The following is a 15,556-nucleotide window of genomic DNA, read 5'->3' on the forward strand; positions in this document are numbered from 1 at the left end:
AAATGCAATTGGGAAAACCAATTGTGAAAATTTTGTCATTTGGGGAGACCCTTATAACTCTAAACAGTCTGAAAGGGTGAAGCAGTCCAGTAGAATCCAAGAGGAGCATAAATGCTGTATAGTATAAAAGGCACAAGGTATACTTTGTGTTTGTGTCTCTTTAAAAGTAAAATATAAATCCTTTTTGCATCGTGGAGCATTGCAGTTCTTTGTATCATTTCATATACAACTACTTACTTCTTCTAAACTGGGTGAATATCTTTGCAATTCCAGTATCCAGAAGACCCAAATTTAATTTCATACAGTTTTTCTTTAAATGAGCATGAGACTGACATTGAATTCCACAAGGCTGTGCTCCATTGAAGGGTACTAGTAAAAGGGTTGTCAATAGCCAGTTCCTGTAATCTCTTGACAGAAGTTGAAAAACCGTTATTGTTTCATTCCAAACCTGCTAACACCTGTCTTTTTTAAAAGAAGCCTGCTCTTGTACTGAAGACTACTGCAATACCTGTAATGACATGTTCACATTTCTCTTCTGTCCTCCAGTGCTGACTCTTCCCATTGTGTAAAGTGAATTTAGATACCAGTTTGTTTGCTTTCTTTTCAAAACTCGTACTAACATCTGTATGATTTGTACAATTTTACTGGGAAAAAATAGTTACTATGTGCTGATGATGTATTGAAGGAAATTCCAATATAAAGTGAATGTCACAAAACGTTTCCAAGGAATCATAGGAGGAAAAAAAAAGCCACACAATTCTAAAGCACTTTAGTAACCAGAAAAAAAACAACAACAACAACAACAAAAACCAGGACACAGGACTGTGTATGTAATTAATAGCTTGATTCAATTAATATAATTTATATTCAAGTAATAGAAACAAAACCAATGAAACTCACACATATTACTTTCCCTTTTAGATGTTTCACTGTTTTTCAAGACTTTCTCTGTGAAAAGCACAAGAAAAACCGAAAGTCATAGCGTACTAGTAGGGGACTGTATTTAGTCAAGCAAAACAACTGCAGCACACCACGGTGCCAGTAGGGGGTAGTGACCAACAAACAAAATCTAAAAGCTCTCCAGAATCAGAAATTGAAATCTGCCCATAGGCACTCCAGTGTTCTGGGAAAGCTGTAAACCTTCTGGCCTGGTGTAGTGAGTATTGGAAATAGTACCGATATTTTAATACAGGGAATGTGGATTTTTATTTCTGTGGAACTGTAGTTCAAATTCATCTGCAGTACAGCAAAGCCGACAGTTGTGATAGTAAATCCTTGTAAGGCTGTCATCCCTCTAAAGAAAATGCTTATTTTATTTATGTATGTCTCCTCCAACACTTCACCTTACTTTTGTCACCTCTTAGTTTTGCATTTGTTTTTGTTTGGGTCTGAGTAAGAAAATCCTGCAGCTTGTCCTGTTGTACAGCCAAATAAACCTCAGAGATTTGGTCCTTTCTTGTGCTTTCCATCTTTTCCAACAGTGTGGCACTGACAATATTCCTGAATAGAGAACACGTTACTTTTTTCAACACAGGCCGTTAAGCTCTATGGAAAAAGTACCAAATCTTATCACGTCTTTCTACATGACAACTGCATCTGCTTAAGTGAAAGAGGGGGGGGATTTCTGAATATTTAATTTGCTTGTGAAAATGAGCGGGCAGAACGCGCACCGCCCGCCCTCCGCCCGTCCTTGCAGGCTCCGCGGGGCCGCGCGCGGCGGTGTGCGCGCGCGGCGGTGTGCGCGCGCGGCGGTGTGCGCGCGCGGCGGTGTGCGCGCGCGGCGGAGCGCTCGGGGCGGCGGAAGCGGCGGCGGAAGGGGCGGGCGCGCTGGAGCGGCGGCGGAAAAGGCGCTGCTGCCCTTCCCTGCTGCAGCCCTGGAGAAGCCTGCGGTGCCCAGCGGCTCCGCCATGGAGGAGAGCAGCGGTATCCGCCTGTCGGCCGAGTGCTTGGACGAGCCGCCCAACAGCCGCGTCTTCGTGGTGCTGGGCAAGGACACGGGCGAGGCGCTGATCCGGGAGCGCTTCTCGCCCTTCGGGGACATCCAGAACATCTGGCTCCTACGGGACAGGCGCACCAACGAGTCCCGCGGCATCGCCTTCATCAAGTTCGCCCGCAGCTCGCAGGCCTGCCGGGCCATGGAGGAGATGCACGGCCGCAGCCTGCTCCCCGACAGCAAGCCCATCAAGGTGCGGCCGGGGGGCTCGCGGGCCGGGCCGGGCCGGGCCGGGCGGAGCGGGGGCAGCGGGAGCCGCGGGCAGGGCGCAGGCCCGGGGAGCGGCCGCCTCGCCGGCCTTGCCGGGCCGCGCTGCCGGGGCGGGCCCGGCCCCTCCCGGGCACGGCCGGCCGCGGCTCCCGTGAGGCCTGGCCGCTCCCCGAGTGCCAGGCCTGCGGAAAATGCCGCACCCGGAAGTGAGGGCGCGTTTATGACAGATTCTTTCGTATGTTTTAAGTGTTGTAAGCAAAATAGTTACGAATAAATAGAGCTGGTTTTGCCAGTATGTTTTATGCTGGTTTTGCAGCTTGTGAACACTTTTCAAAACTTTTTTTTTTCTCAATCTATGGAACTGTTCAGCTATCTGATTTGCTTTCCTGTTCACCAAGTACTAAGAAAGTATGAATGAGTTTGTATTGAGTTAGCGAAATCTTTTCTGAAGAGCTTGCCATCAGAAGCCAAAAGATCTGAGTTGTATTCCTCATGCCCTTGCACGGCTACTAGAAAAATAAATGACGAGCTCTGTGAAATCAGTTGCTACTTTTGCATAGCAGGCTTACTTTGAAAATCTTTCTTACTCGGTTGTTTTGGTTTTGTTTCTTTTTGTTTGGTTGGTTTTGTTTGTGGTTTATTTGGGCTTTTTTTCTTGGTTGTCTTCCAGTGTGCACTTCTGAGATGAAATTTATTTCAATAACTTAAAAAGATTTTAAGAGTAACAGATATGAGAAGCTGTGATCCTCCATAGGGCAGCAGACCTGTAAACTTTGGCCCAGCTGAGCAGTGAACAGCAGTAGCCAGGTTTTATTAAGCTGCTAGGCTTTCTTGTTTCCTTGCTTGCTTATTTGTTCCTACTACTGCTGTACTAGCTGTGTTACAATAATGCATTCTTTGCTACCTGACTTGTCACCCTGGTGATGTTGACAGTGCTGCTGAATCAGCAGTGGTATTTCTCACCATTCCTCATTATCCCCAGTTAGGAACTTCTCTGGCCCCTGTCCTGTTTGGGATTTATTATATTTGTAGGTTTTTTATCACAGGTGGTCGCAGGTGTTCTTTTCTCTCCATGCTAAGGCAGCTCATGTGAACAATAAATACAAAGTTAAACTATTTCACGTGCTTGTTGATGTGTGTCTTAGACCCTTTTGCCAGCAATTGCTAACTATGTAATTATTTCATTAGGTGTTTATTGCACAGTCAAGAGCTTCTGGAAGCCACCGAGATCTTGAAGATGAGGAGCTTACACGAATCTTTGTTATGATACCAAAAACCTACACGGAGGAGGATCTGCGGGAGAAGTTCAAGGTTCTGATTCGCTGTTGTTGTTATTTTAAAATGCCTTTTTCTAAATTTATTAGAAGGGCATAACACATGGAACTTTTAATGATTTCAAATATTGGAAATTAATGCGTTTTTTTAATTGTTCTAGATGTATGGAGACATTGAATATTGCAGCATTATTAAAAACAAGACTACTGGAGAAAGTAAAGGTTTGGGCTATGTCAGGTACCTGAAACCATCACAAGCTGCCCGAGCAATTGAGGAGTGTGATCGAAGTAAGAATCCGAGTGAATTCTTTAAGGGTTTTTTTTGTAATGAGTGTGTATCATCGTAATATACCTTTAATTTTTAGTTTTGTTTGCAGGTAAATTGTTCACGATGCAGAAACATGTTGAGACAAAGTTCTATGGCAAATAAATAATAGCATTGTTAATGTTCTTTGAGAACAATCACCTGATTATGATTTTTCAGGACCAAAACTGCAAGTAGGATCAGTGAGAAGAGTTTGGAAATGGACACAGAGTTTTCTTTTATGCATTATTATTGGTCTGTCGTGTAGGCTTCATACACAGGAAAATATTTTAATTTGTCCTTGCAAATAGGCAGTTTTAATAAAATATATTTGATATAAAATTAATTATTATATAAAATATATTTCATTATACATAGGGACTCTGTTGTGATCACATTTATTGAAGAACAAATTCATGTTAACTGAAACTGGGGGAATAGTGCTTGTTTTTGTTGAGTGTCATGATGTATCTGTTACAGAGCGAAAGACTTTGTATGCTTTATTTATTACCAGCCACTTGGTGAGGCACTGGAACAGGTTACCCGCAGAAGTTGTGGATGTCCCATCCCTGGAAGTGTTCCAGACCAGTTGGATAGGGCTCTGAGCAACCTGGTGTAGTGGAAGGTGTCCCTGCCCAAGGCAGGGGGTTGGAACTCGGTGATCTCTAAGTTTGCTTCCAACCCAAACCATTCTGTGATTCTCTAAGTTGTCAGTTATGCTCTAGTACCAAAAGTTAATGAATTTGAGTGTGGCTGGGGGAAAAATGTCAGGGGCTGGAAGCAAAAGACTTTGGAGGAGAGGCAGAGGGAATTGGGTTTGCTCATCCAGGAGAAGAAAGGCTTTTAGGAAAGCCTAACAGCTGTCTTCCAGTCCTACATCCTGTTCAGTGTTGCTTAATTGCAAATATGAAACAACTTGGGGTGTGGTTATTTGTTGTTCTGATGTTTTTTATAGCTTTCTTTGGTTTATTTTTCCTCAGTAATGTATGTGGTGGTTCTGTGTTGTATCTATTATAAGTGGTTCTACAGAAATTATGTTTGTGCATAGGAATATGAACCTGAGATTCTTAGCAGTCAAATTGTATTTCCTTTGTGCTGTGAGGTTAAAATGAAATTAGTTGGATGGCTTGAGTGTAATACCTCTTTCTAGAAACAAAACCTAGATCAGTGTAAAACACCCATAAATGTTTTACTGTTTAAATCCATACTGTTTTAGCACAGAAGTTCAGGTGATGGTTTCTGGAGCATCTCAGAATCCTGCTGAGTATCACAGAATGGTTGAAGTTGGAAGGGAACTCTGGAGGTTATCTTGCTCAACCACTAGACTCAGCCAGGGTCACCTGGGTGCTGGTGGCCCAGGACCATGTCCAGGTGACTTCTGAATATCCCCATGCATGGAGAGTCCATCACCTTTCTGGGCAACCTATGCTAGTGCTCAGTCACTCTCATGGCCATTAGCCTCTGTTGTGCTTAACTTGTGAGTAGGAGTAATTCTATTTGAAAGCTGTTTAATTTCACAAAATTATTTGGGCAGGCTTCAAGAATTATAATTTAGTTATTCCTCTAAAGCCAGCACTTACTGGGTTATCTGAATAATATGTTTCTAAATATGGAACTTGAGGAATGTGGGCCTGGTCAGATAACTGAGATATGCTAAGGTGTTGTTATCTGTGTGGTTGTTTTTTTCAGGCTACAGGGCCATTTTGGCTGAACCCAAAAATAAGTCATCTGAGTCTTTTGAACATGATTATTACAGTAATGTAATGAGACCAGAACTAAGAGGAAATACACTTCCATTTTGTAAGTCACAGCTTTTTACACTAAAAAATATTTTTATATAATTAATAATTAAAAATTATGGTTACTAAGTCATAATATGGTTTGGAGGAAGGGAAGCTGATGGAGGCTTAGGTCAACACTGAAATAGTAAGATTGGATGTTGAAGTTAGAAGCTGGCCAGCACTTTCATCTCTCTACTTGTTATGGCTTGCTTTGCTCTGGATGCCCAGTTATTTTGTGACCTGCACTGGTGAAATCAGTATGTGACCTATAGCATATAATTGACTTGGATTACTTTTAAAAGTCTAATGTAAGACAGGTATGAAATGAAGGCATGCAAGTATGATGACTCAGATTATTTTGTTGATTCTTGAGGTATGCAGCCAGAATTTTGTAGCTTTGAAAAAGCTGAGACCCGAATTCAGGAGCCAGTCTCGAAGCGCCTGTCGGTGGTGTCTCGGCTCCCCTTTATTCAAGAGCAGCTGTTCGCCCTCTTCGATTTAGTTCCAGGTCTGGAATATTGCGATGTTCAGAGAGACCCTCATACCAATAGTGGTAAGTAAAAATACAAAAGGTTTTAGTCTTTTTTTTCTCTGAAGGGAATCCCTTGTGATTGTACTTCAATGAATTTGCACTGCAAAATACAGTACATTTGCTGGGAACAAGCGGTGGTGGCTGCTATCACTGCATGCACCCAAAAATTCAGTTTTGTTTGAACCCCTGTTTACACATAGGCCTTAAGGGCTTATACCTTCACTTTCAGATAATAAAAACTCAAGAAGGATGGAATCAAAGTCATGATAAGTGGGTTTTGGTCAAATTAATAGTTTGAGGCAGAATAAATGAAGAAGTTTCAGAAATTATTAGACATTAAAGTAAAATGTTTTCTAAACAGATCTTTGGAATTTTCCATTCTGAAATATGTGTTTGTGTAGAAGTTGACATGGGTAAATGGGGATTAAATAATTCCAAAATGGATCATGTTTTCTACTGAAAGATTGTTTGGTTTCAGTCTTGTTTTACTGCTGCTGAGACAAATATGGAAGTGATCTCTAAGATACCTGAAATGTATATGATTCAGAAAGTTACATTTTAACTTTACAGTTCTTCACATTCGCTGTTGATGGGATAATTGCATTTTGAATAAAATTATGTGGTTTTTTGTTACTACTTCTGGAGTAGTGAGGAAGATGTGTTTTCACTTGTATGGTTTTACTGTCAGCTTTTCAAGCTAGCATAAATACAACTCATCTGTCACTAGTAAATTTCACTGAAGCTTCCTTCACAAATAAAAGCGATGAAGTAATAATGATGTGTGCTGCAAAAGACTTAGAAATTTTGTGTCATCCATGACTGATGTGCAGTTTAAACATGTTGCTTATGTGAGTGTAGTTTGTTGTGAGGAGTTCCCTGTTTCCTGCTGACGCTGTGTGCACGCTGCTTCCAGGGTACGCTGTGATTCAGTACAGCACTGCTGCCTCAGCTATATATGCCAAGTACAAACTACATGGGTTTGAGTATCCTCCTGGAAATCGACTAACTGTCATTTTCCTAGAAGATGGGAATGACAGCTCAGAGTAAGTACAACTTACAAAGTTGGAAGTTACATTCTGGAGAGCAAAATATAAAATAAACACATTTTTAACATAAGATGTAATATCAGTTACTACTGTGAGCTTGTGCCATGCTTGCTGATAGTATTTTCTGAAACTGGTTTGGGGTTTTCTTCTTGAATGGTTTAGAATAAGCCTTTTGAAACTTGGTAGTCTTGATAGATAAAGAAGATATGATAATACATATTTTTAAGATACTATCTAAAAATCTAGGATTTGGCAAGAATCTGTCAATATATCTGTAACATGTAGCAAGGCTGGAATGTTTTTTTTTGATGAGGTTTGTGAATTAGAACTAGCTTTATGTACTTCATCTCTTGGTTGTGTTTACAGTAGTGCCAATAGTAGTTTTGTGAAGCACATATGTAGAGTAAAACTTTTGGGTGCTGAGGATCTGATATTGGCACAGTATGGGGAATTCTCAGGTGTTTGACCATCTCTGGCTTCTTCCTGTGTTTTAAATGCCCAGTACAAGGTGGAGCAGCTTAAGTACTCTTCTGCAGTGAGTGTTTTGCCTTAGTTTCATCCTAAGGGAGTCTAGTTCATGTCAAACTTGTTCTGGGAGATGAAGACAGTAAGGAGAGGCAGTGGAGTGATTCACTTCAGAAGTACGTGGCTGATCTGAACTAAAGCCAATGTTCATTGCAACCTTCATTCTTCAATAATTCCTACATGGTCTTGCAACACAGGCTGTGTATCTATGCAAAAAGAGCAATTGCTTTTTCCTACTCTGAAACAGAACAAAGAAAAATCACTGGAAAATGAGAGCTGGAAGTAAACTTTCTATGGTAATATTTTGATCTCTGAACTGAATCTGTGTTCTCTATGAAAACACATGGAAATTTTTTTGTCTGTTTTGCTTTTTAGGCCTGCCTCACAAAATGTAGTGGGCTCTTGTAGAAATAATTTAATCTTTTTTTTTTTTTTTTCTGGAGTGTTAAAAACCCCAAAGAGTAGTTTTGTGTTCTCCAGGTGGTAATGAATGAATGTTTTCAGTGACTTGCAGCTAATGTGCAGGCTTTCAGATCTCTGTAGGCTGCCACGAAAGCCTGTCTTGATTTTCGTTATCGACATGACATTACAGATTTCTAGAGATATTCTGATGTGTATTAACACCTACTTTTTCTTGCTAAATTTAAGATTACTGTAACTTAGCTCTTTCTTTAAAGTTGTCACTTCTGCTTGCAGCCTTATCAGGAAAATGGCAACGCAGCTGGTGACAGCGCAGGTGTCGTCAGCGTTGCGCGGTAACAGCGCCATGGTTCAGCAGTACAGGACGCCTCCTGTAAGTTCCGATCATGGACGGCGTTGGTATGCTTCTGAGTTGTTGTAAGAAACCTCACATATGTCAATAAAGAGCACTGCTCACTTGCTTCTGCCAACTGTTCTATGTGCTGCATCTTTATTCCCTTAAAACGTGTCTGACCTCGCTTGAATTTATTGTCCAATTTAATGAAATAACTAAAGTGAATAAAGTAATGAAGATTAGAACTCACAGAGCCTATTTATGTCCTGTAGTGGAACAAAAATGGTAAGAAAGGTAAAACTACTTCCTCTGCCCCCCACCACCAGTTAACTTATACTTTCATTTTTTTCCCTTGTTTCAGCAAGCATTTGGAGGAGCTTCTGCCCCACAGTTGCTGCAGCCCCAAACAGATGCCATACTTCCACCACCCAAAAAAAAAGTTCCACCTGACACTTCTGTGAAGGAAAGGCTTTTCATACTTTTTCATCCCCATCCTTTACCTGTAAATGTACTGGAGGATGTTTTCTGGTAAGACTGTTTACAAATAAGTGTTCCCTAACAGAAAGGAAACAACCTGTGAAATATGGACAGTAAATACTGAAAATAATAAAAGAGAGCCTGAATGCTCTTTCCAGTAAAGGCAGTGCACAGTGACTATGAAGTCCTAAGTGAACAGTAGGTAACAGTTACTTTTTGAAAGACGTGAAATGGGGTTCACCTTGAAGCACATCTGCAGTATCATCAGTATAGCAACTTAATTATCAATTTACTTAATCTGAAGTAAAATGTCTAGTCTTCTAATTTAGATTTTTAACCAAAAAATGTAGTACTTCCAGCTACTATTTCCCAATTCGTTTTACACTTTCTTTTACTTATTTTTGTAAGGCATTTAGCTATTTTGATAAATTTCCACAGTAACCTAGGGGGAGCAAGTGTAGGGTGTTGTTTTTTTTTCCTGATACACTATAATGGTTTGCATCCTACTAACACTATTTCAACTGTTCTTTCTATCTCCCTATGTGGAGCAAAGACTTGAGATAATTCCTACTATCTTTATAAAAAAATCAGTAATTAGTAGTTCTCCACTATTTTATATTATTAATTTGTAATATACTATTGAGAAAAGAGACATTTTCCTTTACTAATAGCTTGAATTCGCAATGAATCTTTGGAAAGCCAAAATATTTTAAAATCATCAGGAGAGGAAAACATTTTGTGTGGAAGTCAAAATTGTGCCTATATGACATAGTGGATTTTCTTAATCAGATATTGGAGGAGGAAAAGGCTATGGACCCAAGTATAACTTCAGTAAGACACAAGCAGACAACTTTTTCAAAAATAAGATCTGTCTAAGAATCTCCCGAGTACTCTATTTTTCCTAAAAAATAGAAAAAAAAAGTACTCTTATTTTTCTCTGAAGCTGCAGTGCTTGCTTTCTGAGTCATTTCAGTGACACCTTTTTAAGATAAATCACAACTGAGCAGGTTCATTTAAGGGAGATGCAGATTTAGCTTCTAAATTACCTGCAAGCTTGGGTGTGTCTTACTTTTGATTGGTTTGGGTTTTTTTTCTTGTTTTGTTTTTGTGGAGTGCTTTGAGTGCCATTTAGTGTTTGGGGACTGTAGTATTGTTCAGCTTTATATATTCCTGTAAATAAGAGAGAGATCATTGATATTTGTGGTTCTTTTGTAATATTTCATAGTTCACATCTGTGAACTTTTGGTGTTCATTTGTACTTTGGCCCCTACTTTAAGAGAGAGGAATATGCAAATTGGGAGCATAGATATAAAAATACTGGTTTTGCAGTTAATAAATTGTATGTGCTTTAGACTGGAAATTTTTTTGCAGGAAAATCTGTAAATGACCTTTTTCTTTTTTTCCCCCACCCAGTCGTTTTGGACAATTGATAAGTGTTTATCTTGTGGCTGGAAAAAATGTGGCCTATGCAAAATTTGCAGACAGAGCAAGTGCCAGCGAGGCCATCACTGCATTGCATGGCAAGATTGTGAATGGTGTGAGGCTGAAGGTGAGGTTGGCAGACTCACCCTCCGAGGAGCCCAACAAGCGCCAGAGAACTTACTGAGCAGGTGAGTACCCCCACCCAGCCTGAGCTCTTACTTAGCCTGGAGTCAGCTACCTCACATAGGGACAGGCAAAGAGTTGGAAGTTAGATACAAACACAGAATGATAAACTCTAAATCTGTGCTTAGCTAGCAAATTGAAAGAGAATTTTTGATATATCTGTGTGTGTATACACACGTGTATGTATATTACTTTTATATATATATATATAATATTACTTTAGTTATATATATATTCTATATATATATATAATGTTTGATATATCTGTGTGTGTATACATACATATATGGGGGTGTGTATGCTTATATATATACACACGTGCACTTTATTTTATAAAAATCAGCTTTTATAATTCTTGAAAAAAAAGTGAACCAGTTGATAAAAATCAATCTGGATGTTCATAGAAATATCACTTTTGTACTTGGGAGAATCATTTGACATTGAAAAGAGTATGCAAAAAATAAACAGTGAAACAGACATAAGCTTGTGTGTGTCTTTTTTTCATTACTATCATATGCCCTCAGTGGCATTGGTTAAAGATGAAAAGTTGAGCCCTTGAAGGGCAGAGGAGTGACAGGGTAAATAAAAAAGGATGGGGGGACAGGTAAGATTGTCAGGTGAAACCAAAGGTTTGGGATATTTGGGTCTCAGAAATCAGGTGTAGCTGAAATATTCAATAGCAGAGAAAATAAAGCAGAGCCTGTGGTGAAGGAATTGAGATAGGTGTTTAAGATAATTAGTTTGAGAACTTAAATATTTTATGCTTATGGCCTGTGAAAGCTAGCTAAACTCCTAGAGATGTTTTATATCTTACTGCCTTCAGGAGCCAAAATTCAATTGTTCTTTTAAAACATTGCTTTGCTTCAAATTATATTGACTTTCATCACATATTTAAATTATTTTTATTTTTTTCAGCATTAGGACTATTGCCAAAGATTAATATAGTTGGGAGAGAAAAGCCTAAGCCCTTTTTTCTACAAAATAACTCCCAAATATTACTATAGCTTCCAGATATTTCCAGTACCATACTGTCTTCCTAGGGGATATGAGTTTTTGATTTAACTAACTCAGAAAATATCACATGACTGTCTTTGCATCAGTATTTTCCTTCTAAACTTCACTTTTTCTACCTTTCTTTGTATAGATGTTCTTTGTGACCACAGAGTTGCAAAGACCAAAAAAAGCTTTTGCCCACAGTGTTTTTTTCTCCTTTTCTTCTAAGGACCTCCCAGTTGCTTTTTTGATAAGCTGCAGATACTAAACATGGCCTTAATTTTTGTTCACAACTTTTGTTTTAATAAGTTGGATTTCTGGGCATTCTTTTTCTGCATGGAATTATAGCTAAGAGTTAATTGAAACTTTTTTTTTTTAATCAGAAGCTCTGGTGAATGCAGTTTTAAGTAACTTGTATCCATACTCATTATCTTTGTACAAAATTTTGTTTGTTTTTAATGTGACTTTTGCTTTTAGCAATAAGAGCCCAGCCTGTGTGTCCCTAGAGAATAACTATGAGTGAAGGGTAATACAATAACAGGTCTGCTTTGAGTACTTTTTACTGGGGAAGTGTAAATACAACATGCATCCAAAATTAGAAAAATTCTGTACACCAGGCTCCTGATTCCAAGTTTCTTAGCAGGTTGTCTTGGCATCTCTTTTCAGGATAGACAGACAGAATTACTTGTTCATTTGTCCTCTAGTTGGCTTCTCAAATTCAGGTGAAGTGGTACCTAAAAGGAGAGATTGCCTTTCAAAAGGGCTTACCCGTATAAGTGATTTTCCCACTGCCTGACTTTGCACTGGACTGACTGACAAGCTTTGCAGTAATTTGGAGGCTTTTCTTTTGTTTTTGATTGGAGTGTTAAAATGTGCATGTGAAAAGAGATGCAATTCTCCCTACCTCTGAAATAGTTGTGGGGTTTTTTTTAAAGAAGTGAGAATACTAACTTTTCTCATTTTGAATTTTAGCTGTAGGAAATAACCTTCCTAGCTAAAACTTCTGTGAGTTTTCACTTAAGGAAATCATTGCCTCTTAACAAAAAAATCCTTTCTAAAGTCCTGTTGTACTGCTTGCCTTTTGTTTGTAACAAGGTGACTGGATTTCTGAAGTAGACTTTTCTATACAAAGTTTTCTGATAAAAATTCATTATAAGACCTGTGAATTCTAGAATCTTTATGATAATAAATGTCACTCAATGTAATAATTTAGTAAAATACTTATTTTTTAACATATTTTGAAGTTTTGCCCCAACACCTTCTTATGCAAACAGCCTTTTTTAAAATACAATTTACAAAACTGTTTCTTAAAAAAGGTTTTATGGTAACAGTATGCTACTCATAATGCTTTTGCAATGCAAACTTCTGACTATAAGAACTTTCTGTTACCTTGCAACAAACTTAGTTTATCAGGCAAATTTGAATACACATCTATTAATATTCTGAACTAATCCACCTAATGATTTTTACAGGCTCTGGTTCTCCTACAAGTCAATGAAAATTATTTTGTTTATGTGAATAGTTAAACGTAGCAGAGAAAAGGTGGAAACACAGACTAGTAGGGTTCTCTTCACTACTTTAAGTTTTCTAATGTAAGTTTTTTGGGGTGTGAGGTTATCCCCTTTTATGCTAAGCAAGTATTTATGGCTGAAATAATAACTTTAAACTGTCTTGCTTTATATCAGTGTAGGCTTGAGAAGATAACTAGAGTGTCTACTTCTAGGCAGTTGCTCAAAGCAGACCTTTCCTAAAAATCTTGCTGTTGACCAGCTTGTGCTCTCCACTCAGGGCTTTGTGTTACTTGGAGTATTTTGTGAAAAGCTCCCTGCAGTGTCTGATGTCAGTTACACACACTGTGTCATTCAGAAATAGAAGAGGAAGGGAAGAATTTGCTCTCTGTCAGTAGAATGCATTGTAGCATTCCAATTAATCTCTTCATTGCTACCTAGTAGTTCTATTTAAATACCACCCCCACCCTTGGAAAACCCCTCCCAAACTACTAAGCAAGAGACCCACAAGTGTACAGAACAAACCCACCCAAAATGTCTGTCATAAAGCTTTCAAATAGTCCTTGAAAGCTGAGTTTCTAATCAGCTTTGTGTTAGAAATGCCAGACACAGCTATGTGCAGCAAAGTTCTCTGGCTTTGGATACTCATTGCTGATTGACTTCAACCCACAGCAAATGGATTCATTGCATTTTTCCCTGCTAAAAAAACTCAGGTGTTTTTAATAATTATTTAGTTACTGACTAAGTTGAATTTTTTTTTTTCTGTCATAAAATACTTGGTTATTTTTGTCTTTCTTTATTCGTGTCTGGAAGAAGTGCTGCATCACTGATTTCATTTGCATTCTTTTTTTTTTTTTTACTTAAACCTTTATTGAAATCCTGATGTTAGTATGTACATATTTTAATGATTTTCTGCTCTGAAAAAATGTTTTTAAAAAGTAATTGTATCATAGTTGTGATAGACATTGAAAAAAATAGCTGTGTTTATCAACAGTATTCTGCAGAAAAAATGGTGGCTTTTACACAGCTCAGAGAAAGAGGCGCTTCTTTAAAAGTTGGAGAAGCATGCTTAAAACTTTAGTATTATTCTTCTAAAGATATTGAAAGCCTTATTTATATGCTGTTGTAATGATTATATTTTATAATATATATATTGAAATAAAAATAGGTATGTTGCTTTTTGATACTATTTTTGTGCTTGTGTTTTTTCTACAGAAACTAAGTAATGACATGACCCTCAGCTAGCTGACTGACTGACTGAAAACGTGACTAGACATGGTTCCTGTGGACAGTGACAGCTTTTTTCAGTGACAACTTTTTATTTGTTTATTGTTACTTAGTTGATCTCTCTATGATCTATTTTCTTTCTGAATATGCAGACATGCAGTTTTGAAAGTTCTGTAGGCATTAAAAGCTGTAAACCGGTGGTTGTTCTTGTAATAGTATATAACCTTGTATTACAGAAATAGCTCTTGTTTTTACCTGAATCCTTCCTATAACATGGAAATTACAATGATGAAGGAAATAAAGGAGCCAGCATTTTCTGACTTGAGTGGTTAATTGATAATGATTCAGACTCTGTTAAAATAGAAGACATCTCTCATGATCCAGATTGCATTGAAAAGTGAAGAGCAGCAGTTAGTTCAAAGAAAATGAAGTAACTTTAACAACACCAGCAGACATGACAGTATTCATCTAGATTTAAGAAAATTGTAATCAAGAAAATAATTCGAAGTACATTCTTAAATATTTTGTTGCTTTGGGCCACAATTATTAGTTCTGCTGTTTAGTGAAAGGAACATTGGACTGTCAGACTACTAAAACTTCTTATATTTATGCTTTCTTATCCTGAGGTCTTTTGGCTCTAACTGCAGGGGAGACCATGGAGTCTAGGGCTGTGGGTTTGGTTTTGGTAGTTTTGGGGAACTGGGGTGTTAGCTTTTTTCTTTCCAGAAGCTTTCAATGCATATGTTCAAGTAAGAGCTGGACAAGTCAAGTTTTCAGCAGGATTAAGACAGTATTAGCACTGCTGGAGAGTAAATGTGCACAGATAATTTTTAAATGCCAGTACTTTCCCATGTATTCCTGTATGCTACTTGTTCAATTGGAAATATCCTGGTTATTAAAATGTGATATAAAATGGAGGAATTCTAGTTGTATGCACTCTAGAGAAGCATGCCCTTGGGTGCTTCCTGCTTCCCAGCATCTCCCATATGGTCACTTCATCAGTTGGTTCAGAAGTTTAAATTCAAAGTAATGGCATGTATTTTTAAAAAAAACCAGTTTTTTCTTTTTTTTAAAAGAACATTAGAATTCAAATGCTCAAATGGGAGCAAATTGTAGAGTAAAAGTTGCCTGAGAAACCTTTTCCTTCCCTCCATTCCAGTAGTGCCTGTTTAAAAGCAGTCCTTGATGACTCACCAGCAGCTCTTTTCCCCAAGTGCAGTTGTTTCATTCAGCACAAAGAACAGAATTGAGTAAGGGCTGAATGGGTTAATCAGGCTGTAAGATTCCTGCTTAATTTGGTGTAGCTGTTAGAAATTAGTGGAAAAAC

The 15,556-nt window shown here is 38.3% G+C and overlaps 1 protein-coding gene across 1 annotated transcript; it reads left to right on the top strand.

Annotated features, from left to right (window-relative positions):
* Nucleotides 1–1,812: 1,812 nt before the first annotated feature.
* On the top strand, nucleotides 1,813–14,549 carry RBM45 (RNA binding motif protein 45). Its single transcript, XM_059853187.1, has 10 exons — nucleotides 1,813–2,186; nucleotides 3,392–3,514; nucleotides 3,639–3,765; nucleotides 5,471–5,581; nucleotides 5,936–6,115; nucleotides 7,008–7,137; nucleotides 8,362–8,458; nucleotides 8,781–8,947; nucleotides 10,310–10,506; nucleotides 14,218–14,549. The coding sequence occupies exons 1-9, from the start codon at nucleotides 1,908–1,910 to the stop codon at nucleotides 10,500–10,502; spliced, it is 1,407 nt and encodes a 468-aa protein (XP_059709170.1). The 5' UTR covers nucleotides 1,813–1,907; the 3' UTR covers nucleotides 10,503–10,506; nucleotides 14,218–14,549.
* The last annotated feature ends 1,007 nt before the right edge of the window (nucleotides 14,550–15,556 follow it).

Source organism: Haemorhous mexicanus, chromosome 8 (assembly GCF_027477595.1).
Source record: "Haemorhous mexicanus isolate bHaeMex1 chromosome 8, bHaeMex1.pri, whole genome shotgun sequence".
Lineage (NCBI taxonomy): Eukaryota > Metazoa > Chordata > Aves > Passeriformes > Fringillidae > Haemorhous > Haemorhous mexicanus.

Excerpts from the sequence above, each read along its gene's own strand:
- RBM45 (XM_059853187.1), top strand. The coding sequence starts at position 1,908 with ATGGAGGAGAGCAGCGGTATCCGCCTGTCGGCCGAGTGCTTGGACGAG. Across the intron at positions 3,766-5,470 it reads AATTGAGGAGTGTGATCGAA|GCTACAGGGCCATTTTGGCT; the intron begins GTAAGAATCCGA and ends TGTTTTTTTCAG. Across the intron at positions 8,948-10,309 it reads GTACTGGAGGATGTTTTCTG|TCGTTTTGGACAATTGATAA; the intron begins GTAAGACTGTTT and ends TCCCCCACCCAG.